The sequence below is a fragment of the Pleurodeles waltl genome, chromosome 6 (genome assembly GCF_031143425.1).
Source record: "Pleurodeles waltl isolate 20211129_DDA chromosome 6, aPleWal1.hap1.20221129, whole genome shotgun sequence".
Taxonomy (NCBI): Eukaryota; Metazoa; Chordata; class Amphibia; order Caudata; family Salamandridae; genus Pleurodeles; species Pleurodeles waltl.
The window spans coordinates 150,629,204-150,656,284 of record NC_090445.1 but is presented as its reverse complement, the minus strand read 5'-3'; the positions used below and the strand labels follow the sequence as shown (position 1 = coordinate 150,656,284).

The window sequence follows — 27,081 nt, the reverse complement described above, 5'->3', positions numbered from 1 at the left end:
TTGGAATTGCTAGCAGTGTTCTTAGCCATCAAAGCATTCCAACCACAGATCATACACAAAATAGTCTTAATAAGGGCAGACAACATGACACCAACGTGTTATCTGAAAAAAAAAAAAAAAAAAACACGGGGGAACACACTTATCCCAATTGTCCCTTCTGGCACAAACAATATGGAAGTGGGCAATTCACAATCACATTCACCTGCTAGCGTAATACATCCCAGGGTTACACAACCAGCTAGGGGACCTTTTAAGCAGGGAGCAGCAACAAATACACAAATGGGAGATTCACCCACAAGTAATTCAACATTACTTTCAAATGTGGGGAACACCACACATAGACCTTTTTGCAACAAGCGAAAACGCAAAATACCAAAACTTTGAATCCAGATACCCACACCCTCAATCCAAGGGCAATGCTCTATGGATCAACTGGTCAGGGATATTTGCTAACGCTTTTCCCCCCTCTCCCGTTAATTCAATTTCTTGTCAACAAGATGCGTCACACTTCTCTCAATATGACACTCATAGCTCCCACATGGGCATGCCAACAGTGGTACACAACGCTGTTGTATCTGTCAGTAGTACCACATCACAAGCTTCCAAACAGACCAGACTTGTTAACTCAAAACAGGGATCAAATCAGGCATCCCAATCCAAGTGCTCAACTTGGCGATTTGGCTCCTGAGGTCATAGAATTTGTACACCTACAGCAAACAAGCATGTAAACAGACAACCAGGCAGTGCTACGCAAATAAATGGAAACGTTTCGTATATTACTGCCAACCTAAAAATATTGATTCACTTAAAGCATCAGTACAGGATATTGTGTGTTATTTGCTTTATTTACAAAAAGCAAATCTTGCCTATTTGTCTATTAAAATTAATTTAACAGCAATATCAGCCTATCTACAAAACAGACAAAAGACCTCTCTGTTTAGAGTTCCTGTCATTAAAGCATTATGGAAGGGCTTAAACCAATTATTCCACCTAGAGTGCCACCAGCTCCTGCATGGAATCTTAATATTGTGCTCACAAGACTCGTAGGTCCCCCATTTGAACCCATGCACTCTTGCGCTATTCAGTTTCTAACATGGAAGGTTGCTTTCTTGGTAGCAATTACTTCCTTAAGAAGAGTAAGTGATATTCAAGCATTTACTTTAGAAGAACCTTTCTTCCAAGTACACAAGCACAAAGTAGTACTTAGGACAAATCCTACATTTTTACCTAAAGTGGTTTCACCCTTTCATATTAACCAGTCAGTCAAATTGGCAGTCTACTTTCCACAGCCAGATTCTACTGCTGAAAGAGCTCTCTACACTCTTGATCTCAAAAGAGCTCTAATGTATTACTTAGACAGAACAAAAGACTTTAGAAAAACTAAACCACTTTTTGTTGCATTCCAACAACCTCATAAAGATAATCCAATTTCAAAACAAGGATTAGCTAGATGGATTGTAAAGTGTATTTAAACCTATCATCTCAAGGCGAAAAGGCATCTATTAGTAACTCCAAAAGCACATTCCACTACAAAAAAGGGTGCCTCTATGGCAGTCTTAGGGAATATACCAATGGCAGACCTATGCAAAGCAGCCACATGGTCCACACCACACACATTCACTAAACATTACAGTGTGGATGTGTTATCTCGACAACAAGCAAATGTTGGTCAAGCAGTGCTAAAAACACTATTTCAAACTACTTCAACTCCTATGGGCTAACCACCGCTTACTTGGGTGGAGAACTGCTTTTCAGTCTATGCACTGCATGTGTATCTGCAGCTACACATGCCATTGAACGGAAAATGTCACTTTCCCAGTGTACATCTGTTCGTGGCATGTAGTGCTGCAGATTCACATGTGCCCTCCCTCCTCCCTGGGAGCATGTAGTCGTTGTAGTACTTAATCATGTAAATATGTATATACATTGCCTGGGCATCTTCTTTACTTCTATATATATTTGTACATTCACAATTCTTCACTCCTTACTTCACCCTCCTGCGGGAAAACAATCTAACAAAGGAGTCGATGCCCATGTGCACTATCACAGAGAGGAGGAGTCACTCGATCCCGTGTCTCAAAAAAAAAAGACTTCTTTGAAAAAAAACAACTAGTAACACTCCGAGCCCAACACTACATGGCGAAATATGCACAACATGTGAATCTGCAGCACTACATGCCACGAACAGATGTACAATGGGTAAGCTCAAGAAATCTCACGTTTCAGCGCACTCATTTTACTTTGAAGGGGTCTGTTTGGAGGACGGGTTGAAGTCAAGGTCTAAGCACTCAATAAGCTGGTCATAAGGTGGGTGGAGGTAAATGTGTGCAGAGTAGATGTGAATGCATCAGAGTACACTATGGAACTCTCTCACTGATAGCCTGAGCAGAGCCAGGGGCTGTTCTGCTAGTCAGGTGAGCTGTTCCAGCTGCTGTTCCGAACTTCTGTACGAAGGAACTAGTCTATATAATTACTTTACAACCACCAAGGCAATTGGACTCTTGCCACTTCTAATCTAGAATGGCATGCTTATAAGAGAAAAATGACATAAAGGGCAATGCAATAACAATTTACAGAATATTTCTATCAGTCAAAACATTGCAACGTCTGCCTACTATTTTTAAAGCATTTAATTGTCCTACAGCTATGGGTCCTTCGGCATGTGATATCAGTGGAGTGAGTTCTGAAGTTTGTTTTTACTCCAGAATTTGTGATTACAGTAAAAAAATAAAACTTAGGCATCAACACATCAAAATGCCGAAAGTGGAAGTAAGATCACACACCCTTTAAATCCCAATCCCATTACATCATTGTCCAGCTTCCCCCATTTTCAAGGCCTCAGCAGCCTTCCATTTACTGCTGGTTGACTCTGGGTAGGACTAGAATGAATGGGGCTCTTGGAGCCATGTTTACATTCCTTTCCTCTTGCTGCCTTCATGGCATATAAGACCAGAAGTAACAAGGGGATGCCTCTGGATAGCAATTGCTCGCCTAGGATACTCTCATTTAATGGCCTTGCAGCAGAAGATGCTGTGGTCCCTTGCGTCACAGGTGTCTCCCATGCACACCACTGCCCTTTTTCGCTACGAGTAGCTAGTATCTTCATCAATTGAAATATACAGTGGTTGTGGATTCATGCAGCCGGAGGTGCAGTCAAAGGAGTACTTAATGATTCAATTCCTTCCACAGAAGAATAGTGATTTTTAAGGTCACTAGGCCAGGACAGATTGAGTTAAGACTTTGCTCCATGTGTTGTTTTAAAACTGAGCTGGATATTATGCACCAGGTAGATCATAACACAAAGATAAGGAGCATTGCAACCTGTCAACCTCTAGGAGTAACACATGGGGCTTTAGACAAGGGCAGTCATAGTATCTTGAGCATTGCAGACTAAGGAAAGCCAGGTATTAAAAATTGTAGCAATGGCAGCATTCTCTTAAGTATTTAAGGATTCTGCCCCGGTGACTAGCATAGGGATACAGGGTGAGAATCAGCGCTGTCATGATTTTGGTGCTGTGGTTGAGGTCCAGTGATGTTAAGAAAATACTGCACCTGAGGACTGAGGTATGCGATAAAACTACTATGACTGATTACGTTTTTATCTTGATGGTACTTGCAGAAAAAGGTACACTGTTGCCAAAGGTGAAGCATTACTGCAAGAATTGAGGCAAAGGGGTGCTGCAGGTTTGATGGTGCTAAACTAGTCATTTTGTTTACTCTGTAAAAAGTGGAAAACTATCACAACTAAACTAAAATAACTGCCTTTTTTGCCACATCTGCCATAAAACTTGAACTTGTCCTTGCAAGCAAGTCTCTACTGCCCTACTATTTTCATGCACGTTTACAACTAAACATAAGAAAAGGACTTTGTGTTTGTATTCATAATTTTAGATTTAAAATTCAGACTGAGGTCGTTGGTTATATCCGTCCTTAAGTAGGCAGCTTTGCATGTCAGCGGGAAATCTAAGCCCCCTAAACAAAATAACATAGTGTTCGATGGCATCTGTCGCTGTAGATACGCATGTTCTGCAATAGCTCGCCATCTGGTGTTGGGCCGGAGTGTTACAAGTTGTTTTTCTTCGAAGAAGTCTTTCGAGTCACGGGACCGAGTGACTCCTCCTTTTGTCTCCATTGCGCATGGGCGTCGACTCCATCTTCGATTGTTTTTTTTCCGCCATCGGGTTCGGACGTGTTCCTGTCGCTCCGAGTTTCGGAACGGAAAATTAGCTAATTTCGGAAGATTTTCGTCGGTATTGTTGCGTTCGGGATCGGCGTACTTAGATTCCACACCGCATCGAAGATCGAAGAGCTCCGGTGCCCTGCGGGGTAGTTTTTCGATCCTCCGTCGGGGCCTGGTCGGCCCGACCGCGTGCTGAAGAACGCCGATGGAACGGACCCCGTTCCGTTTCTGCCCCAAATGCCACAATAAATACCCCTACACAGACCAACACTTGGTCTGCAACCTGTGCCTGTCACCTGAGCACAGCGAAGACACCTGCGAGGCCTGTCGTGCGTTCCGGTCCCGAAAAACACTCCGAGACCGTCGAGCCAGAAGACTTCAGATGGCGTCCGCACCGACAGCCCAACGGGAGTTCGAGGAACAGGAAGAGGAAGGTACCTTCTCGATCCAAGACTCAGACTCCGAAGGATTCGACGATACACAAACCGTGAGTAAGACGTCGAAATCCACTCAGAGGAACATTTACAAGGCCCAGGGGACGCCACTGCCACCAGGCCATGGCTCGACCCATAAATTCGGTGACCGACCGTCGGCACCGAAAAAGGCCCAAACAGTGCCGAGATCGTCCGACTCCGGTCGAGACACCGGCACGCAGCCTTCTCGGGACCGAGAAAGTGCTGGAGACAAGCCTCGACACCGAGATGCCGGTGTGGACACGGCTCGACGCCGAGACAGCGGCACCGAAACAGATCGACGCCGAGAGGTTTCGGCCCCGAAAAGGAAAAAAGTCACCTCGGAGCCGAAAAAACACGCAGACAGAGTTTCGATGCCGAAACAAACTGCAAGCGACCCAGCTTCAGGCTCTTATACAGAAGAGCACTCGCTAACCTCCCAAATGCAGAAGCATAGGTTTGAGGAAGAGCTACAAGCAACTGATGTGGACCATACGCAAAAGCGTATCTTCATACAGCAGGGGACTGGAAGAATAAGCACCCTTCCCCCCATTAGGAGAAAGAGAAGGTTGGAGTTCCAGACGGAACAAACACCACAACCAAAAGTGGTGAAAAGAGTTACCCCACCACCCTCTCCTCCGCCCGTGATTAACGTCTCACCAGCACAAACTCCATCACACTCCCCAGCTCACACCCCCATGAGCCAGGGTGACCAAGATCAGGACGCATGGGACCTATACGACGCCCCAGTGTCAGATAACAGTCCGGAGGCATACCCTACAAAGCCATCTCCACCAGAAGACAGCACCGCGTACTCTCAAGTGGTGGCTAGAGCAGCACAATTTCACAACGTAAGCCTCCACTCAGAACAGGTCGAGGATGATTTCTTATTCAACACACTCTCCTCCACCCACAGCTCATACCAAAGCCTGCCTATGCTCCCTGGTATGCTCCGGCACGCAAAAGACATCTTTAAGGAGCCGGTCAAAAGTAGGGCAATCACACCAAGGGTGGAAAAAAAGTATAAGGCGCCTCCTACAGACCCGGTTTTCATCACTACACAGCTGCCACCAGACTCTGTCGTTGTAGGAGCAGCTAGGAAAAGGGCCAACTCTCACACATCTGGAGATGCACCACCCCCAGATAAAGAAAGCCGCAAGTTCGATGCAGCTGGTAAAAGAGTCGCAGCACAAGCTGCAAACCAGTGGCGCATCGCGAACTCCCAGGCACTACTTGCGCGCTATGACAGAGCCCACTGGGACGAGATGCAACATCTCATTGAACATCTGCCCAAGGACTTACAAAATAGGGCAAAACAAGTGGTTGAGGAGGGACAGACCATCTCCAACAACCAGATACGCTCCTCCATGGACGCTGCAGATACAGCTGCACGGACAATTAATACATCTGTAACTATCAGAAGGCACGCATGGCTCCGAACATCTGGATTTAAACCAGAGATTCAACAAGCAGTTCTCAATATGCCTTTTAATGAAAAAGAACTGTTCGGTCCAGAAGTGGACACAGCGATTGAGAAACTCAAAAAAGATACTGACACTGCCAAAGCCATGGGCGCACTCTACTCCCCGCAGAGCAGAGGGAATTACAGCACATTCCGTAAAACGCCCTTTCGAGGGGGGTTTCGGGGTCAAAGCACACAAGCCAGCACCTCACAAGCCACACCGTCCAGTTACCAGGGACAGTATAGAGGAGGTTTTCGGGGACAATATAGAGGAGGGCAATTCCCTAGAAATAGAGGAAGATTTCAAAGCCCCAAAACCCCTACTACTAAACAGTGACTCACATGTCACTCACCCCCTCCACACAACACCAGTGGGGGGAAGAATAGGTCATTATTACAAAGCATGGGAGAAAATCACTACAGACACTTGGGTTCTAGCAATTATCCAACATGGTTATTGCATAGAATTTCTACAATTCCCTCCAAACATACCACCAAAAGCACAAAATTTAACAACACACCATTCCAATCTCCTGGAGATAGAAGTGCAGGCACTATTGCAAAAGAATGCAATCGAATTAGTGCCAAACACACAAATAAACACAGGAGTTTACTCACTGTACTTTCTGATACCAAAGAAGGACAAAACACTGAGACCAATCCTAGACCTCAGAGTAGTGAACACTTTCATCAAATCAGACCACTTCCACATGGTCACACTACAAGAAGTATTGCCATTGCTAAAACTACACGACTACATGGCAACTTTAGACCTCAAGGATGCTTATTTCCATATACCAATACACCCATCGCACAGGAAATACCTAAGGTTTGTATTCAAAGGAATACATTACCAATTCAAGGTACTGCCTTTCGGATTAACAACCGCACCAAGAGTCTTTACCAAATGTCTAGCGGTAGTCGCTGCACACATAAGAAGGCAGCAAATACATGTGTTCCCATATTTGGACGACTGGCTAATCAAGGCCCATTCGTTCATACAGTGCTCAAATCACACAAATCAGATCATACAAACCCTCTTCAAACTCGGGTTCACCGTCAACTTTACAAAGTCCAACATTCTGCCGCGCAAGGTACAACAATACCTAGGAGCCATAATAGACACATCAAAGGGAGTAGCCACTCCAAGTCCACAAAGAATTCTAAATTTCGACACCATCATACAACGCATGTATCCAACACAAAAGATACAGGCAAAGATGGTATTACAACTCCTAGGCATGATGTCTTCATGCATAGCCATTGTCCCAAACGCAAGACTGCACATGAGGCCCTTACAACAATGCCTAGCATCACAGTGGTCTCAAGCACAGGGTCACCTTCTAGATCTGGTGTTAATAGACCGCCAAACTTACCTCTCGCTTCTGTGGTGGAACAACATAAATTTAAACAAGGGGCGGCCTTTCCAAGACCCAGTGCCACAATACGTAATAACAACAGATGCTTCCATGACAGGGTGGGGAGCACACCTCGATCAACACAGCATACAAGGACAATGGAACATACATCAAACAAAACTGCATATCAATCACCTAGAACTTCTAGCAGTTTTTCAAGCACTAAAAGCTTTCCAACCAATAATAGTTCACAAATACATTCTCGTCAAAACAGACAACATGACAACAATGTATTATCTAAACAAGCAGGGGGGGACGCACTCCACGCAGTTAAGCCTGCTAGCACAAAAAATTTGGCATTGGGCAATTCACAACCAAATTCGCCTAATAGCACAGTTTATACCAGGGATCCAAAATCAACTCGCAGACAATCTCTCTCGAGATCATCAACAGGTCCACGAATGGGAAATTCACCCCCAAATTCTGAACACTTATTTCAAACTCTGGGGAACACCTCAGATAGACTTGTTTGCGACAAGGGAGAACGCAAAATGCCAAAACTTCGCATCCAGATACCCACACAAACAATCCCAAGGCAATGCCCTATGGATGAACTGGTCAGGGATATTTGCTTACGCTTTTCCTCCTCTCCCTCTCCTTCCTTACCTGGTAAACAAACTCAGTCAAAGCAAACTCAAACTCATATTGATAGCACCAACTTGGGCAAGGCAACCCTGGTACACAACGCTGCTAGACCTATCAGTGGTACCCTGCATCAAATTGCCCAACAGGCCAGATCTGTTGACACAGCACAACCAAAAGATCAGACACCCAGATCCAGCATCGCTGAATCTAGCAATCTGGCTCCTGAAATCCTAGAATTCGGGCACTTACAACTTACCCAAGAATGTATGGAAGTCATAAAACAAGCCAGAAGGCCATCCACCAGGCACTGCTATGCAAGTAAATGGAAGAGGTTTGTTTGCTACTGCCATATTAATCAAATACAACCATTACACACAACTCCAGAACATGTAGTGGGTTACTTGCTTCACTTACAAAAATCTAACCTAGCTTTCTCTTCCATTAAAATACACCTTGCAGCAATATCTGCATACCTGCAGACTACCTATTCAACTTCCCTATATAAGATGCCAGTCATTAAAGCATTCATGGAGGGCCTTAGGAGAATTATACCACCAAGAACACTACCTGTTCCTTCATGGAACCTAAATGTTGTCCTAACTAGACTTATGGGTCCACCTTTTGAACCCATGCACTCCTGCGACATACAGTTCCTAACCTGGAAGGTGGCATTTCTCATCGCCATTACTTCCCTAAGAAGAGTAAGCGAGATTCAGGCGTTTACAATACAGGAACCTTTTATACAACTACACAAAAATAAAGTCGTCCTAAGGACCAATCCTAAATTTTTGCCAAAGGTTATTTCACCGTTCCATCTAAATCAAACAGTGGAACTTCCAGTGTTCTTTCCACAGCCAGATACCGTAGCTGAAAGGGCACTACATACATTAGATGTCAAAAGAGCATTGATGTATTACATTGACAGAACAAAAAACATCAGAAAGACTAAACAACTCTTTATTGCATTTCAAAAACCTCATGCAGGAAACCCAATTTCAAAACAAGGTATAGCCAGATGGATAGTTAAATGCATCCAAATCTGCTACCTTAAAGCTAAACGACAGCTGCCCATTACACCAAGGGCACACTCAACCAGAAAGAAAGGTTCTACCATGGCCTTTCTAGGAAACATCCCAATGCAAGAAATATGTAAGGCAGCCACATGGTCTACGCCTCACACATTCACAAAGCACTACTGTGTAGACGTGTTATCCGCACAACAAGCCACAGTAGGTCAAGCCGTATTAAGAACATTATTTCAGACTACTTCCACTCCTACAGGCTGATCCACCGCTTTTGGGGAAATAACTGCTTACTAGTCTATGCAGAACATGCGTATCTACAGCGACAGATGCCATCGAACTGAAAATGTCACTTACCCAGTGTACATCTGTTCGTGGCATCAGTCGCAGTAGATTCGCATGTGCCCACCCGCCTCCCCGGGAGCCTGTAGCAGTTTGGAAGTTACCTTCAATTATTTATATATGTGTCATCTCAACCTTAAATAGGTGCATACTTAGTCACTCCATTGCATGGGCACTATTACTACAATTCAACTCCTACCTCACCCTCTGCGGGGAAAAACAATCGAAGATGGAGTCGACGCCCATGCGCAATGGAGACAAAAGGAGGAGTCACTCGGTCCCGTGACTCGAAAGACTTCTTCGAAGAAAAACAACTTGTAACACTCCGGCCCAACACCAGATGGCGAGCTATTGCAGAACATGCGAATCTACTGCGACTGATGCCACGAACAGATGTACACTGGGTAAGTGACATTTTCATTTTCTCATGTACATGGTCGGAAAGCTGTATACGACCTAGCCTTTCATAATCCACCCACTTTAGAAGCCAGTTGTTCTCTGATTTTTGATACTCTGCACCTTTCTTTTCTCTTAACTTTTTCTTTCTTTCTTCAGAAACCTAATCTCATCTTGAACGTGGATGGTTTCATTGGTGTGGCATTTGTTGACCTACTCAGACATTGTGGATCCTTCACACGGTAAGGATACGGTAAACTAAATTTTTAGGTCCAAGACGGGTATTGAAATGGTCTATGTTAAAGTAGAAGTTTGAATTTCGAAGAGCACGATTGTGTGGAGTTCCTAAGGTTCAGGGAAATTTGCAGTTGGAACAGGTAGTTTGCATAAGACAGTGCTCCCCTTTTCTGCAGGCTGTTGTGGAATTTATAGGTCCTATTTTATTGTCCCAGTGCTCTGAGTCACTCATACCAAGATGCCCCTTTTAACTATGACTAATGGCCACCCTTGTTTTTGTCAATAAATTTGATAACTCCTCCTTTGTGTCTTGTTGAGTTGCCCATTATCCTTTGTCAAAAGATAATCTATCAGTTCAGTTTGGAAACACACCACCTCTACACGATTGATCCCCTGAGCACCATTGTTGCCAGATGTACAGTGATTGTCACTCTTGGGGAGTGTTCTTTTGGGTATAGCTGTTGAATAGGACAGAGCACTTTCAACAAGTGCCTCAAATGGAATGCTTCAGACTATTCTGTGACATGTCAGTGGCAGGTAATGCAAATTTGTAGGCTGCACACCTGGATGGTGTTGGTAGAATGCTGTTACAGGTGACAAGACAGGCTCAGCCCAATCCATTTAAAGTGTACTCTGAGTAACAGTGAACAGTACAACTCTAGCTACTTAAAGAAAATAGTGCAGAATAAATGCATGTTTTCGTAAACCCTGCTTTAGTGTGACATGGTGTGCTATAGAGCCACTCTAATTTTAATGTTGCCTTTTTCTGATAAACGTAATGCCTAGAAGGCACCTTAAGCATACCCTTTTCATGGCTTTTGTCCCCATAAACCAGAGGTCTTTAAACTGTGGGATGTACCGCTCTGGGGGTCCGTGGTTTTATTCCCCAGGGGGCACAAATACCTCTGTAAGCACTTGTAAATGAAGATGGCCTGGAATCACAACTTTGATTATTTTCCACTTTTCCAGGATGTCTTCATTTACAAGCAGTAGTTCAAGTGCAAACAAAAATAGTACGAGAACTGCGATTCTGAACTGTGCTGTCGGAGCCAAAGACATGACTAAAAAGAACAATTATTTTGTTTTTTATTTCACCTTCAGTTAACTAGATAAAATAATGCACATACCTCAAATCAAAAAAAATACAAGTTACACAGTTTGAATGTACTCTGTTACATTATGAAACCTTATAGGATAAATGCAATCACTCCAGATGTGTGTGTGAGGCCAGAGAGCCACAGAATTGAATTCTGGTTGGTGCAGTGGGGAAGACCGGCTGGGGTAGTTGTAGTGCTGCAAGGTCTCGGCTTGTAACTGAAAGCACTGTGAATATGCGAGTTAATATTTGAAAAAAGTTAATATACACAGTATAAGGCAAGCTGCCATAATATGATTTAATGTTTAAAATAAAACTTGCTTTCAGAGAATATATGTACGTAATAGGTAAACGATCTGCACCTAGTGCAAGCATTTGTACAAGTGTCTATTAACTCCTTCGCTGCCAGGCCTTTCCCCCATCCTGTGCAGAGCCTTTTTTTTGCTATTTGGGGCAGTTCGCGATTAGGCCCTCATAACTTTTTGTTCACATAAGCTACCCACGCCAAATTTGCGTTCTTTTTTTTCCAGCATCCTAGAGGTACCCAGACTTTGTGGGTTCCCCTGAAGGAGACCAAGAAATTAGCCAAAATACAGTGAAGATTTTTTTTTTTTAAATGGGGAAAAAAGAGCTGCAGAAGGCAGCTTGTGGGTTTTTTCCCTGAAAATGGCATCAACAAAGGGTTTGCGGTGGCAAGATCACCATCTTCCCAGCTTTCAGGAACAGGCAGACTTGAATTGGAAAACCCAATTTTTCAATACAAATTTGACATTTTACTGTGACTACCCCATTTTTACTATTTTTTGTGCTTTCAGCCTTCTTCCAGTTAGTGACCAAAATGGGCGAGAAACCAATGCTGGATCCCAGAAAGCTAAACATTTCTGGAAAGTAGACAAAATTCTGAATTCAGCAAGGGGTCATTGTTGTAGATCCTACAAGTGTTTCCTACAGAAAATAACAGCTGAAATAAAAATAATATTGAAATTGAGGTAAAAAAAACTGCAATTTTTCTCTACATTTTACTCTGTAACTTTTTCCTGCAATGTCAGATTTTTGAAATATTTGGATATATAGGGCTTGTAGGTTCATCAAGAACTCTAGGTACCCAGAGCCAATAAATGAGCTGCACCTTGCAATGGGTTTTTATTCTATACCGGGTATACAGCAATTCATTTGCTGAAATATAAAAAGTGAAAAATAGGTATCAAGAAAACCTTTGTATTTCCAAAATGGCCACAAGATAAGGTGTTGAGAAGCAGTGATTATTTGCACATCTCTGAATTCCAGGGTGCCCATACTAGCATGTGAATTACAGGGCATTTCTCAAATAGAATTTTTTATACACTGCCTTACATTTGGAAGGAAAAAAATGTAGAGAAAGACAAGGGGCAATAACACTTGTTTTGCTATTCTGTGTTTCCCCCAAGTCTCCCGATAAAAAATGGTACCTCACTTGTGTGGGTAGGCTTAGCGCCCACGAAAGGAAATGGCTCAAAACACAACGTGGACACATAAAAATTATCAAATACAAAACTACCTGTTTTTGCAGGGGGGCACCTGCGTTTTTGGTCCTGGGCTCAGCAGCCTTCTAGGGAAACCTACCAAACCCAGACATTTCTGAAAACTAAACACCCGAGGGAGTCCAGTGAGGTGTGACTTGCGTGGATCCCTCAATGTTTTCTTACCCAGAAACCTCAAATTTAGCTACAAAATCAAATTTTTTCCACATTTCTGTGTGGGATCACAGCACTGGGACACATTTCATACCACCCAATGTTCCCCTCAATCTCCCGGTAAAAATGATACCTTATTTGTGTAGGTGGGCCAAGTGCTTGTGAAAGGGAAGAGACAAAAACATGTCGATATTGAGGGGGAGCAAAGGGAGTCCAAAAGGGCAGATTGCAAAACCCATTTTTAGGCTGACAAGTGCAGCAGAATTTTTATCGGTATAGATGAGACAATGCTGGGTGGTAGGAATTTTGTGGATTCCTGCAGATTCCGGAAGGTTCTATCACAAAAACGTGGGAAAAATGTGTGATTTCCAGCAAAGTTGGAGGTTTGCAGGGGATTGTGGATACAAAAATGGTGCGGGGTGCATGTGAAACACACCACCCTGGAATCACCCAGATGTTTAGTTTTCAGATATGTCTAGGTTTTGTGGATTTTTCTACATGTTAGCGTCCCAAAGTCCATTAAGTGCAGCCCTCACCATTCCAAGTGGGACGATTTTGAGAGTAAGCCAAGTTCTCATGGCCCAAATGTAAAACTAAAACCCAAAATAATCAAATGCCTTCTTGCTTGCTGTGGGATAAGATGTTTTAGAGTGCGGGGGAGAGCTGAAAGACTGTTACCCCCTTTAGTTGAGGTGGGGGCGTACCCAGGCCCATACTGGTTGGTGGCCACCACCCCAATATTTTTTGTTTTTTTTAAATTCCCTGGCATCTAGCAGAGTTTCTGCCCCCCCCCCCCCCCCCCCCGGGGTGTGGATCAGGGATAATTGCCCCATCTGCCCACTAGTGGGCAGAACAACTCTGGCCCCATTTATTTGGGGTGGGGGTATGGCCATGCCCCCACCCTATTATTTTTGGGAAAAAAAACTTCCCTAGCCTCTGGTGGGCTTTCTAACAATAGGCCGATCTGCCCGGGGGGGGGGGGCAGAAATGGGCTAAAATAAATTTGCTCCCCCACCCCCCCGGGGAGCGACCCTTGCGGGGTCGCTCCCCTTGCGTGACATTGGCGCCAAAAAAAAGATCCCCGGTGCCTAGTGGTTTCTGCCCCCTTGGGGGCAGATTGACCTTAAATCGGCCGATCTGCCCCCAAAGGGGGCAGAAATGGCCTAAATACAATTTGCTTCCCAGGGGAGCGACCCTTGCCTAATGGGTCGCTCACCATCTGTTAAAAAAAAAAAAAAAAAACGGTTCCTAGTGGTTTCTGATCGGCCTAATTAAAATAGGCTGATCTGCCCTCCAGGGGGGCTGAAATGGCCTAAAATAAATTTGCCCCCCAGGGGAACGACCCTTGCCTAAGGGGTCGCTCCCCTTGCGTGAAATTCACAAAGAAAAAAAAAAACTCCCTGGCGTCTAGTGGTTTCTGTCCCCCTTGGGGGCAGATTGGCCTCATAAAAATAGGCCAATCTGCCCCCAAGGGGGGCAGAAATGGCCTAAATATAATTTGCCCCCTAGGGGAGCAACCCTTGCCTAAGGGGCCGCCCCCAAACTCTTAAAAAAAAAAAAATATATCCCTGGTGCCTAGAGGTTTCTGCCCCCCCTCCCCTAATAATAGGCCAATCTGCCCCCAGGGAGGGCAGAAAAGGCCTTAAAAAAAAATGCCCCCCTGGGAGCGACCCTCGCCCAAGGGGTCGCTCCCTTATGCCAATTTCCTAATAAAAAGAAAATCCCTGGTGTCTAGTGGGCGTTTTAGCAGCCGGATTGCTTGAATTCCAGCTGCTAAAACCCTCAGAGAGACTTTAAAGAGAAGGAAATTCATTTCCTTCCCTTTGAAGCCTCTCCGGCCTCCTCCACGTGATCGGAAGAGAAATGCTTTGCATTTCTCTTCCGATCGCGCTGGAAGCTGAGCTTCCAGCGCAATGGGAGGAGGCTTTGTGATTGTCAGCGCACTGACGTCACGGGGGGGGAACAGGGGTGGAAGGGGAAGGGATTCCCCTTCCATCCACGACCGGGGGGTGTGGGTGGGGGGCCCATGGGGGGGAGCGCTAGCGCTCCCCCCGGTTCCCGGGTGCAGGACGAGGTGATCTCGTCCAAGGCACCCGGGAACCGGTGCCTTGGACGAGATCACCTCGTCCAAGGCACCCAACTGGTTAAAAGGACACTGTAAGAATTGAAGTATTAGTTGAGGTGGGTGAGAACGCATCTCAAATAATATCCACAGTCCTTGTCAGGGTCAGCCACTAAGGTCACTAAATAAACATATGTTCATCACTTTGGTAGCTTGCCACAAAACAATCGGGCTTAATTAAGAGGTAGTGTGTAAAGTATTTATGCAGTACTCATACAATAATAAAGTAAAAACATAACCCAAGAAAAATTCCAAATCAATTTTAATAAAGTGACACCAGAACATCAACAATACAATAAATAGAACTGGAAATATGAAGGTTTAACGTTTGAATGAAAAATAGCTCCAAAAAAGAACAATGTGCCAACCGAGGCTGAAGAGTGGACTCTGTGTAGTTGTTATCAAAGATTGGGCAGCGCCAAGTGGTCGAAGACTGTGTCCAGTAAAGCCTTGACATGATCTGATGAAGCCCTCTACATTTGGACTTAAACTTTTCTTGAAGTCAGATCTCTTTCAGTGAGACAAACCAGCAAGCTGAGGCTGACTGGCTTAACGTCGATGGCTGCAGCTGCGACGGCCATCCCGGGCTCCGTCAGTTCTCCAGGCTGAAACTTAGCAAGAAGTTTCCAAGCCCCACTTCTTGCACTTTGGGGATAGGAGGAGTACACTCCTCCTCTCCAGGACCTGGAGGACACAACTTGAGGGTAAGATCTCACTCCAACAGAGGTCAGCAGCAGGGTCCAGGGCAGGTCCAGTTGGTAGTGGTTAACTGGGCATTTTCAGGGAGAGGGGCCTCTGGAAGAATGCTGTGTCCTTGTAGCTCAAACAGGAGGCCTGACATCTGACAACTGACCCTTGGAGTCACTTCTGTGGTCGTAGGCTCAAGGAGTCCTCACTCCACACCCAAAATCCTTTGTCCCCTGCCTGGAAGAAATACATATCTCACCACAAGGGAGTCATCAGGAGTCAGATGACAGCTATACACTGACAGTGCTGGTTTTAGGCAGAAAGATTACAATGTTCTAAAAGAACAATTTCTAAAATAGTAATACAAAATCTAACTGGGTCATTAAGTTGTATGTTATATGACTATTAAAATGGGTCCTAGAGCCATTTTTCCAGCTACTCCCAAACTGAACTTAGCACTTATTAAAGTGAATAGTGTAAGCCAGTGTTAACCAATAGGACAGCCAGACTTACCACAGTGAAAAACAACTTTGGAGGTTTTCACTGCCAGGATGTTTAAAAGATTATGAATGCATGTCCTACATTTTACATGTAATGCACCCTGCCCTCTGGCCATTTAGGCCCTACCTTAAAGGTGCCTTTTAGGTATTAAAAGGAAGATTTAGGCCTGTATCTAGGTTGTAATAGCAGCTTAAACTGCAAATTCAGGCTGCAATGGCAAGCCTGGAGACCAGCGTTATTGCGCCACTGTAAGGAAATGGCTCCCTGTTGCAGTTACCCCCCCCTTTTTGCCTGATACTGATGCTGACTTGACTGAAGTGTGCTGGGACCCTGCTAACCAGGCCCCAGCACCAGGGTTCTTTCACCTAAAAATGTACCATTGTCTCCACAATTGGCACAACTCTGGCACTCAGGTAAGTCCCTTGTAACTGGTACCCCTGGTACCAAGGGCCCTGATGCCAGGGAAGGTCTCTAAGGGCTGCAGCATGTCTTATGCCACCCTAGGGACCCCTCACTCAACACAGACACACTGCTTGCCAGCTTGTGTGTGCTGGTGGGGAGAACATGACTAAGTCGATATGGCACTCCCCTCAGGGTGCCATGCCAACCTCACACTGCCTATGGCATAGGTAAGTCACCCCTCTAACAGGCCTTACAGCCCTAAGGCAGGGTGCACTATACCACAGGTGAAGGCATAGGTGCATGAGCACTATGCCCCTACAGTGTCTAAGCAAAACCTTGGACATTGTAAGTGCAGGGTAGCCATAAGAGTATATGGTCTGGGAGTCTGTCAAAAACGAACTCCACAGCTCCATAATGGCTACACTGAATACTGGGAAGTTTGGTATCAAACTTCTCAGAATAATAAACCCACACTGATGCCAGTGTTGGATTTATTAAAAAATGCACACAGAGGGCATCTTAGAGATGCCCCCTGTATTTTACCCAATTGTTCAGTGCAGGACTGACTGGTCTGTGCCAGCCTGCTGCGGAGAGACGAGTTTCTGACCCCATGTGGTGAGGGCCTTTGTGCTCTCTGGGGACAGTAACAAAAGCCTGCTCTGGGTGGAGATGCTTCACACCTCCCCCCTGCAGGAACTGTAACACCTAGCATTGAGCCTCAAAGGCTCAGACTTCGTGTTACAATGCCCCAGGGCACTCCAGCTAGTGGAGATGCCCGCCCCCTGAACACAGCCCCCACTTTTGGCGGCAAGTCCAGGAGAGATAATGAGAAAAACAAGGAGGAGTCACTGGCCAGTCAGGACAGCCCCTAAGGTGTCCTGAGCTGAGGTGACTCTGACTTTTAGAAATCCTCCATCTTGCAGCTGGAGGATTCCCCCAATAGGAATAGGGATGTGCCCCCTCCCCTCAGGGAGGAGGCACAAAGAGGGTGTAGCCACCCTCAGGGCTAGTAGCCATTGGCTACTGCCCTCCCAGACCTAAACACACCCCTAAATCGAGTATTTAGGGGCTCCCCAGAACCTAGGAACTCAAATTCCTGCAACCTAAGGAGAAGAGGACTGCTAAGCTGAAAAACCCTGCAGAGAAGACGGAGACACCAACTACTTTGGCCCCAGCTCTACTGGCCTGTCTCCCCCCCCTTCTAAAGACACTGCTCCAGCGATGCTTTCCCCAGGGACCAGCGACCTCTGAATCCTCTGAGGACTGCCCTGCTCTAGAAGGACCAAGAACTCCAGAGGCCCTGTTCACCAAAGACTGCAACTTTGAAACAAAGAAGCAACTTTGAAACAACTTGTGTTTCCCGCCGGAAGCGTGAGACTTGACACTCCGCACCCGACACCCTCGGCTCGACTTGTGGAGAACAATCACTTCCGGGAGGACTCCCCGGCGACTGCGAGACCGTGAGTAGCCAGAGTTGCCCCCCCTGGACCACCACAGCGATGCCTGCAGGGGGAATCCCGAGGCTCCCCCTGACCGCGACTGCCTGCTTCTCAGATCCCGACGCCTGGTAAAGACTCTGCACCTGCAGCCCCCAGGACCTGAAGGATCCGAACTCCAGTGCAGGAGTGACCCCCAGGAGGCCCTCTCCCCCTTGCCCAGGTGGTGGCTACCCCAAGGAGACCCCATCCCCCCCTTGCCTGCCTGCATCGCTGAAGAGACCCCTTGGTCTCCCATTGATTTCAATTGAAAACCCGACGCTTGTTTGCACACTGCACCCGGCCGCCCCGTGCTGCTGAGGGTGTACTTTCTGTGCTAACTTGTGTCCCCCCCGGTGCCCTACAAAACCCCCCTGGTCTGCCCTCCGAAGACGCGGGTACTTACCTGCTGGCAGACTGGAACCGGGGCACCCCCTTCTCCATTGAAGCCTATGCATTTTGGGCACCACTTTGACCTCTGCACCTGACCGGCCCTGAGCTGCTGGTGTGGTAACTTTGGGGTTGCTCTGAACCCCCAATGGTGGGCTACCTTGGACCCAAACTTGAACCCCGTAGGTGGTTTACTTACCTGCAAAAACTAACAATCTCTTATTCCCCCCAGGAACTGTTGAAAATTGCACTGTCTAGTTTTAAAATAGCTATATGTGATTTATGTGAAAACTGTATATGCTATTTTGCTAATTCAAAGTTCCTAAAGTACCTACCTGCAATACCTTTCATTTAAAGTATTACATGTAAAATTTGAACCTGTGGTTCTTAAAATAAACTAAGAAAAGATATTTTCTATACAAAAACCTATTGGCCTGGAATTGTCTCTGAGTGTGTGTTCCTCATTTATTGCCTGTGTGTGTACAACAAATGCTTAACACTACTCCTTTGATAAGCCTATTGCTCGACCACACTACCACAAAATAGAGCATTAGTATTATCTCTTTTAGCCACTATCTTACCTCTAAGGGGAACCCTTGGACTCTGTGCATACTATTCCTTACTTTGAAATAGTGCATACAGAGCCAACTTCCTACAGCCACCCACTACAACAGCGCTGTGAGTGCTGTAGCCCACTAGTAGCATTTAACTTACAGGCCCTAGGTCATTATGGTACCATATAGTGGGGACTTACAAATAAATTAAGGGTGTCAATCAGGCATATTCCATTTTTAGCATGTTTGTAAGGGAGGACAGAAGGATTTTACCACTGGTTAGCAGGGGTAACGTGCAGAAAGTTCAGTGGCTTACAAAAATAAGTTTAGCAACAGAACACAGAAATCTGGGGTGACCCTGTACAAAGGGCACATTTCAAACGGGCACTCTCCAGAACTCAACACCCTTATGTCACCTTTCAGAAAGAAGAGCTCTTTGTCATGATGAAACTTCAAGTTATTCCGTCAATTGAAGCTTATACTGACTCCCAAGCAACATTTATTTCTGGTGATTAACAAATTGTACACATTTACATTTCTTTCAAGTTGCTTGCACCTTGGTGAGAAGGTGCAATTTCTTTTCTTTTTTTTTTTTTTAGCTCTTTCGCTTCCTTGGCTTCACACCATGAGACCCTATTTCCTCCCCTTTCACTTTCACCCAGAGGCAACTCAAGGTCTACATTAACTGTTTTCCATGGATGGTTGTTTTTCTAATGAAAAAGTATTGCAAATGTTTTTGTAAAATTCAAACAGCATGGGCCCATTGACAGCATGGGCCCATTGGTCCTCATAGATCCTGCACACCTCGCCATGTGAGTGCGTTGAGGGGTGGTCAGGAGGCCAGTAGTGATGCATTCAGAAGCAGATCCTTGATCGTCTGGACCTCTGGGCCCTCAGAGTAATGGCCTAGGATAAACAGGAAAGGAAGAAGATCCAGGGATAGCACAGAGACATGGCAAGACCTGGCCCATTGGAAGGGGTGCTATCTGGGAACAAATGTTTTCAAATAGGCAAAGACTGCTTTCTCAGAGAGATGCCCTGAGGATGGGAGCAAGATCTGAGGGAGTTCTTTATTTCATTTTTTTAAGAAAGAAAGAACCATCACTACCATTAGTGCAGCACGTGCAGTGGCACTGGGACCAAGCGTGTGAGTGGGCCACTACACTCTTTTAATCCTGTCGTACTGAAAAAAAAATGCAGTGCAGGCCCATTTTCCTTACCAGCATTGGGATCAAGGTCACCCTTGTGTAGGAACATGGTCTAAGCAATGGGAGGGAGGGGATGGTGGGGAGATGTGAGACTTTTTACGTCTTTGATGGCTGGAGTGCCTAGGAGTGAGTGCTGCGAGTGGGCAGCAAAGGAAGCCTGCTTCATAGGGCTGTCATAGTAGGTGCTGTGGGCGCAGTGCCACCAAGGCCAAGGGGTGTGAAGGGCCAACTAAACCCCAAATAGGGCTGTCTTACTACTCTTTCTTGCCTGCTTCAAGCCCCAGTGCACCCTTGCTACTGCAGCATCAGTGACCCAAGGCAGCGGAATATTGAAGCAAGGAGACACCTAAGGTTGGTCTGCAGAGAAATTACAGAGGGTGTGATATGGCAAGATCAGGCCCAAGTTTCTTTTTTTTTTAATAACGAGCATGGAGACTACCCGCTTTGCAGACTTACTAATAGTGAATCAAGTAAAGTGTCACCGGGTACCAGGGGTGTGAGGGGCTCACTGCTTCACAATCATGAATGCCATACTTTCCAAAACAGGCATTGGCCTTGCTAGCATTAGTTGTGGAAATCCTTGCTGTACAGTGGAGGCAACAAATGGGAGCTAATTTATTTCTAAAACGGACAGAGTCTGTTTCGAGATTGGTGTGATGGCAGGTATGGTGGGAAAGAGTGAAAGTCAGAGAAGACATCCTGCTACGAGGAGCTGCAGCAGTCATAAGTGCAGCAGGTGCAGTTGCATTGGGGCCTGGGATTGTGAGTGGCTCATAACACCCTAAGTATATCGTGCTTTTTAGTTAGTTTCTGTTTTTGTTTGATGTACTTGCTCTTTTTTAATGCTCACATTTAAGAAAGATTTTGAGCTACAGAAAAGCATCCCTGAAATGCTCAAAACATCCATCTCCTGAGATCAATTTAGCCACTTCCACTCCCCCCAGCTTGGCCTTAAAGTTTGGGAGGGGGTTTGACTTCTAAACATTTTGCTTAGGGGGGTTCACAGTAAAAAAAAAAAAAAGTTTGAAGACGTCTGCCATAAACACTGTAGCCAGGAAGGGAAATGCTTAGTGAAATTGTTTCAACTGATCTGCATAACTAAGATGAGGTTTTTTTCTTCTTTCAGGGAAGAAGCTGATGAATATATAGAAATCGGTGCTCTGAATGGTATTTTCGTACTTGGCAGAAGCATGGGCTTCATTGGTAAGTTATTCTCCTTGCTACCATGGAATTCATTCAGGAAGTCCCTGGGCAACAACTGTGCCAGTGCTTTTACCAGACTATGAAAATTAATTTATTCTGCTCAAAGCTAAGTACTTCACGTGAAAATACATATGAATATGGAAAAACAAACAACCTAAAAACAGGCTTTTCCTAATAACAGTTTCTGTCTTTTACTTTCAAGACATGGTATCCCAATCAATAAACCCACAGCTACAGTTTTCATAATAAATATACTTCTGGCTAAAGGCCTTGATTACACACTTTGACAAATGTTTTCACTGTCCTAGTAGCTCTTGATCAGAAGGTCTCTGGGATTCTTTTTTTTATCAGAGTAGCAGCCAGGCTCACTTCCAAGCTACACTTTTACGAGACTGTTTCCTTTAGATTTTTCAGTGAAGCACACCCAGTAGTGTGAGCTTTGTGTGCACTTTAAATGGGTTTTGCGGTTTTCATCTTCATTTCATGGTTCCTAACCTGTGGTGTGAGGATTCCTTGGGGTCTGTAAAGAATATTGAGAGGGCCCACCACATTAAATAATATTAAAATAATATTAAAAGTAATAAAGAACAACATGTATACAAATAAAGAAGCAATATTGAAAATGTGAAAACGTTTTCTATATTTAATTATGATTTAAACTAAATATTTTAATATTTGAGCATTTGTTTGATGTATACTTGTTGTTTTGACATCCTAGATATTGCCTATGCCAGGGGTCTCCAGATTGCAGTTATTGCTTAGTGAGGTCCTTGGGTTCCAGTAATAATTCAGAGCCACAGAGCCACAGAGAATAAAGAGGGCACAAAGGCTCCCACTAAGTGGAGCTTAAAAGTCAAACACCTGAGTTGATTGTGTTTGAGATTTGCTCAGCTTAGCCTTGCCCGGAAAACAATACTGAGAATTTCTGGGCCAGGAATGAGTATCTGGCAACCTAGTGTCTGTTTGGGGGCTACAATAGACACCCCTGGGACAGGGACAGAAGAGGCTGACTTATATAATTGGAAGCATCACCTTCTTCAAGCAGTCTACAGCTCCTCTTGCAGGGGTATTGTCTCAGGTTTGTCCCAATCCTGAAAATCAATTCCTATCCGTCGTCATGAGAAGTCTAGGCTCTCGAAGCAGAGCATCTATCTAGTATTTGTTCTCCATTTGACCAACCGGTTCTTTGCAGTGATCAAGCTTTAGTGAGCTCCTCCTGTCAGATTGTGCCGATGTAGATATGATTTGAGGGAGCCCGTCGGTGGAGCTGGTTTCAGGCAGTCCCTGACTTCTTGCACATTAGACCTAGAGAGAGAAAAAAAAAAAAAGAAATCTCTCTCTCTCAATGCTCATTTTATCCCACACATACAAGGTGAACACACACACACTCGCCCACCCATTCCCCACACGGGTGGAGGAAAGGACCTAGCTATGGTGTCTATCAGATCTCTCCCCTGGAGGTGGCCGGCAAAAAGGGCCCGACCTCTCAACTACAAATTGATGTTACAGTCACTGTCAGTCTTCTTCACCGAAAGAGAGCAGCACTAAGTCACTCTCCAAAGGAGGGATACATTGTGGATGTCCCTTCTGAACCCAATGCTCACCCCTTGTTCAAGGGGAGGGACGGAACAATCGCTGAACATGTTTGTCATGTTCACTAAGACAAAAGTCAAAAACCTTCAAAGACACATTTTGACTTTACTGGGCGTTGAATATAGGTCTTGGGCTCCCACTCACCACAGTCATGCAGGGGACGTTTTCATTCCAACAGCCGAATTGTAAAGGAGCAGAAGGATTCATATAAATTTCATGTGGGTAGTGAATTTTCTTCTTTTGAGAAATATAAAAACCATGGCAAGTTAGAAATCCTGGAGAGCTGTTGCAGAGGGAGGTGAAGGTCATCACAAAGCAGAGGGTTCCAACCCTCATGGATTGCAAACCATGTAGAAGTCGGGGGAATTCAGGCGTAAAGGGAAGAATTTAACTGGAATGAAGAGTGAGCTGTGTTTACACTGCTTCAGTGGATGTCAGGTCCACACTTGGTGTAGGGTCCTGTTGTGGAGACCACATGTACAACCGAGAGATCCACAAAGATGAGGTAATCTCTACTCGTTGATTATTTTGAGTACACTGAAAAGCTGAATTGGTGTGACTTTAAGCCTTTGTACATCTGTTGGTCCACCGTTGAGGCAGGAGACTGGAGACGTGACAGTGTATTTCAGTACTGCAACGGTATCCGTGAAGAGGAGAAGCCAAACAAGTTCTTGTGAAAATTTCTAGAACAAAAGGCCATGAGATCATGTTTTTGAAGGGAGGCTCGGGCGTAGCATATGGAAGCTCTTCCCGGAAATACTTGTTGTTGAATGAAATTGACTTCTTGCGAGAGAGGCCAGTACAAAACAGTGACTAAATTCATAACGACCGTTAATAACGGTGGGTGAGCAAAATATAAGAGCTGGACACCTTATTGGATCTGTGGGGGCATACCAGATATACCTCCCAGCTTATGGTGCCATCGTTTTTGAGGCCCAGGTAGCAAAATTTGTACATCAAAGGAAAAGAAAACTGGAGAGCAAGTAGAAAACTGTGCTGTGGAGAATTAAAGCAAAGAGATAGTCTAGACTGCTGCTGTGGTTTATGTCAACCATTCTGCTGTATACAATACTTTGGATCTAAATTACACGGCTTATCTCCGGCCCTCCGTTCTGCCAACACATTGTGTGCACAAGAACGATCCCCTTTGTGTTTGAAATATCAACACCATTTGCAGATGATCACTATTGCAATCAGAAGGGTTCAGTAAAACATAATACTCTGCTTTTCTTAATTCAGCTTGCTGTCTCCAGCATGATTTCTTACATATGGTCACAGTTTGGTTAGAATATTTTTCAATTTTTGTGGAATGTCGAGAAAGATTTAATTGTACTCTGTCCATGTTCCAAGTCTGTGCATTTTTCCTACCTTTATTTGACTGTTGCCAAAGACCCTCCCTGGGTAGCCCTCGAATTATTTTCCTTCTTAAAAGCTGTAGAATGACAGATCATGCATTTTTTGGCGAGAGAAGCAAATGCTTTTTTGGGCGAACTAGCAGGCGAAGCGCGCTGATTTCTATAACATCAGAAGACAAACTCAGTGTTAGTAGCCACCTCTAGTAAAAGATAGCCTAGAAGCCCCTTAAAGGTAGAACAAGGTTCTGTAAAAATAGACATGCTCTCAAAAAACATAAAAATAATTGGTCATAAGTGATAGTCCCTTGTCCAAAAATAAGCATAAGTTGCATAAGAAGTTTGAATCAGCAGCAATTATTCTATTGAGAGTGAAGGGAATGAAGGAGGAATAAGTCAGAACATCTGTTAGTTTTGTTCAGTATTTGGCAAGAACAGCGTCTGTTGTAATGACTGCATGATGTCAAGTGTATTTACTCCAGCATAGCTGGGAGGGGGCTACATAAAGTCTGTCATTTGCATTGAACCTGGATTAGAGCAGTATTTTCTCCTCTTGCAATTTCAGGCCACTACTTGGATCAGAAAAGGCTGAAACAAGGCCTGTACCGCCACCCGTGGGACGATATCTCCTACGTTCTACCAGAGCACATGACCATGTAACCATCATCAGGGAAGCAATGAAGGATGTCACTCAGGGTCTGGAGGAAGCATGCCTAGAGACAAGGAAGGAATTGCTAGAGATGGGACTTCTGCTGGAGACATCCATCTGTGTACAGCAGCCATCACCCATTACATTTTTTTTATGGAATGCACTTCAGAGTTGTGATATTGATAGTTACTTTTTGGGAGGGAAAGGGGCGGGAGGATTATTCTTTCTTTTTTTTTTTATATGTGTCGAGATTTCATGCGTTGTTACCTAAGCTTAATGCTGTATTTATTAAAATGGTTGGGATTGGCTGAATATTCTGTTATCTTCTATTTATCAACTGTCCTGGTTGGGTCTTCTCAATTACCATTATGAACGTTCTCCAGTATCAGTAATGAAGAATTATTGGGATATTGATATTTGGTGGATTGGAGAGGTTGTTTTTCATGTGACTGTGTGTTCTGTAAATAAAGTCACTAGATGAAGTGGCTGAAGTCTGAAAGATCGTTTAGGTCCTGTTGGCACCCACGTTAGAGTTTTTTTTATCAGAATCTTCCATTACAGGGCATGGATACTAGGGTTTTAGAGCCCAGTGGCTAAGCAGTAAAGGGACACTTGCAATGCAAAAGTATGTTTTATAGTTATCATGAATAATCTGTTGCCTTCAGGAATCTTTTGCATTTGTTTAAAGTTTGTAATTTTGTTATGAACCTTTCAGAACCAAAACATTTACAAGTGATTAACTCACTCGTACATAACATGCCCTGGTTAGATACCATTAAGAACATTTGCAGCCCTCTTCTTTGCATTTGGAAGGTGGTGAAATGCAATGTTCAGTGCACATTGATTGGGAGCTGTGACGTTGTGTATAATGCTGAATTTAAATTCTTGTATATCTAATCATTTACATTTGAGCTGGCCCCCTTGTTTTTGGTTTTATTTGTGGTCTGATAGAGGAAGAAAAGGTTTAGAATTTCCCATATTGGAAGCAGCAATGCGCTGACAAATCTAAAAAATTTACAAAGTCAGGTGCACCTTCAACCATTGCTTTACATTGGAAATTGATTTTAGGATATGACCTCGTTTACTGTGAAACTTCATCCGTATGAGTGAAATATGCACCACAATCAATGCCTACAGCATGTTTTTTTGGGCAAGCAAAATGGATACTCCTGAATTAAAATTTTCATGGGTGGATAAAGGAAGAGACAGAAAATATACTCTAGGATGGCCTTCCGGGTTTGGTTCTTTTGGACTGGGATGATCCAGACTCCAGTTTGCATTTCCATTAACTTTCCTTACTACCAAAATATCTATGTGATGCCTAAATGTAAAGTTCAACAACAAATTCCACTGCTGCTCCTGGATACGTGTTAAAGCAAATGCTTGATTATTCCTGCACTGTGCTTAATTGCTGAGTGTAAGTCTAAACCACTGACACTTCACTAGAATATCTTTGTGTACATCATCTGTCCAAGCGAATCCTAATTTGCCAAGCTGTTTGATACTGTGAATTATTTCGGGTTCAGTCTGATGCAGTGTACTGTATTTACACAGCCAGTGCTGTGCGTTACTTACAAAATCACTTTCGCTAAAACTGGATGTTGTAGGAACACTCAGAATTCATAATCTCTGAGTTAACGTGTCACTTTAGTGAGATCTCTTCAACATAATACCATTTCTTTATAATCCTGTTAATCCGAAATAAAATAGTCATAGCCAAAGCAAGCAAGGTTGTGTGTTTTCATGTTTTTCTCTTTGTGGTGGCGTTACTTGCTTAATATTTTCTAAGCAAGAGCAATTTCCTACAGTCTATATAAACTGTGCTTAATCACTCCCTTAAGCTAGAAACTATGATTAAACCAGCTTATGTTATTTTTGTTTTTCTTAGCATTATAGCTAAATTGGGGTCCTTTCTCTAAAACCACTTTCCCCTCTTCATTTGTCCAGGTATCCGACCCTACAATATTTGCCATTGCCATTAAGTAGCTAAGCAAAACATGAAAGTTATTTGGTCCTTTTTCTTGCCCATCCTCCCTGATGTAACTTTCCAAGGTTCTTTTAGCTGTCCTGGTAGCAGTCTGT

At 44.4% G+C, this 27,081-nt stretch overlaps 1 protein-coding gene across 2 annotated transcripts in view; it reads left to right on the top strand.

Annotated features, from left to right (window-relative positions):
* Positions 1-26,724, top strand: part of ACLY (ATP citrate lyase) — a 281,182-nt gene extending 254,458 nt beyond the window's left edge. For both annotated transcript variants that reach the window (XM_069237662.1, XM_069237663.1), the window contains 3 exons: positions 10,017-10,099; positions 21,329-21,405; positions 24,916-26,724. In XM_069237662.1, the coding sequence (XP_069093763.1) occupies positions 10,017-10,099; positions 21,329-21,405; positions 24,916-25,010 (255 nt within the window). In that variant the 3' untranslated portion in view covers positions 25,011-26,724. The remainder of the gene's footprint in view (positions 1-10,016; positions 10,100-21,328; positions 21,406-24,915) is intronic.
* Positions 26,725-27,081: the final 357 nt, after the last annotated feature.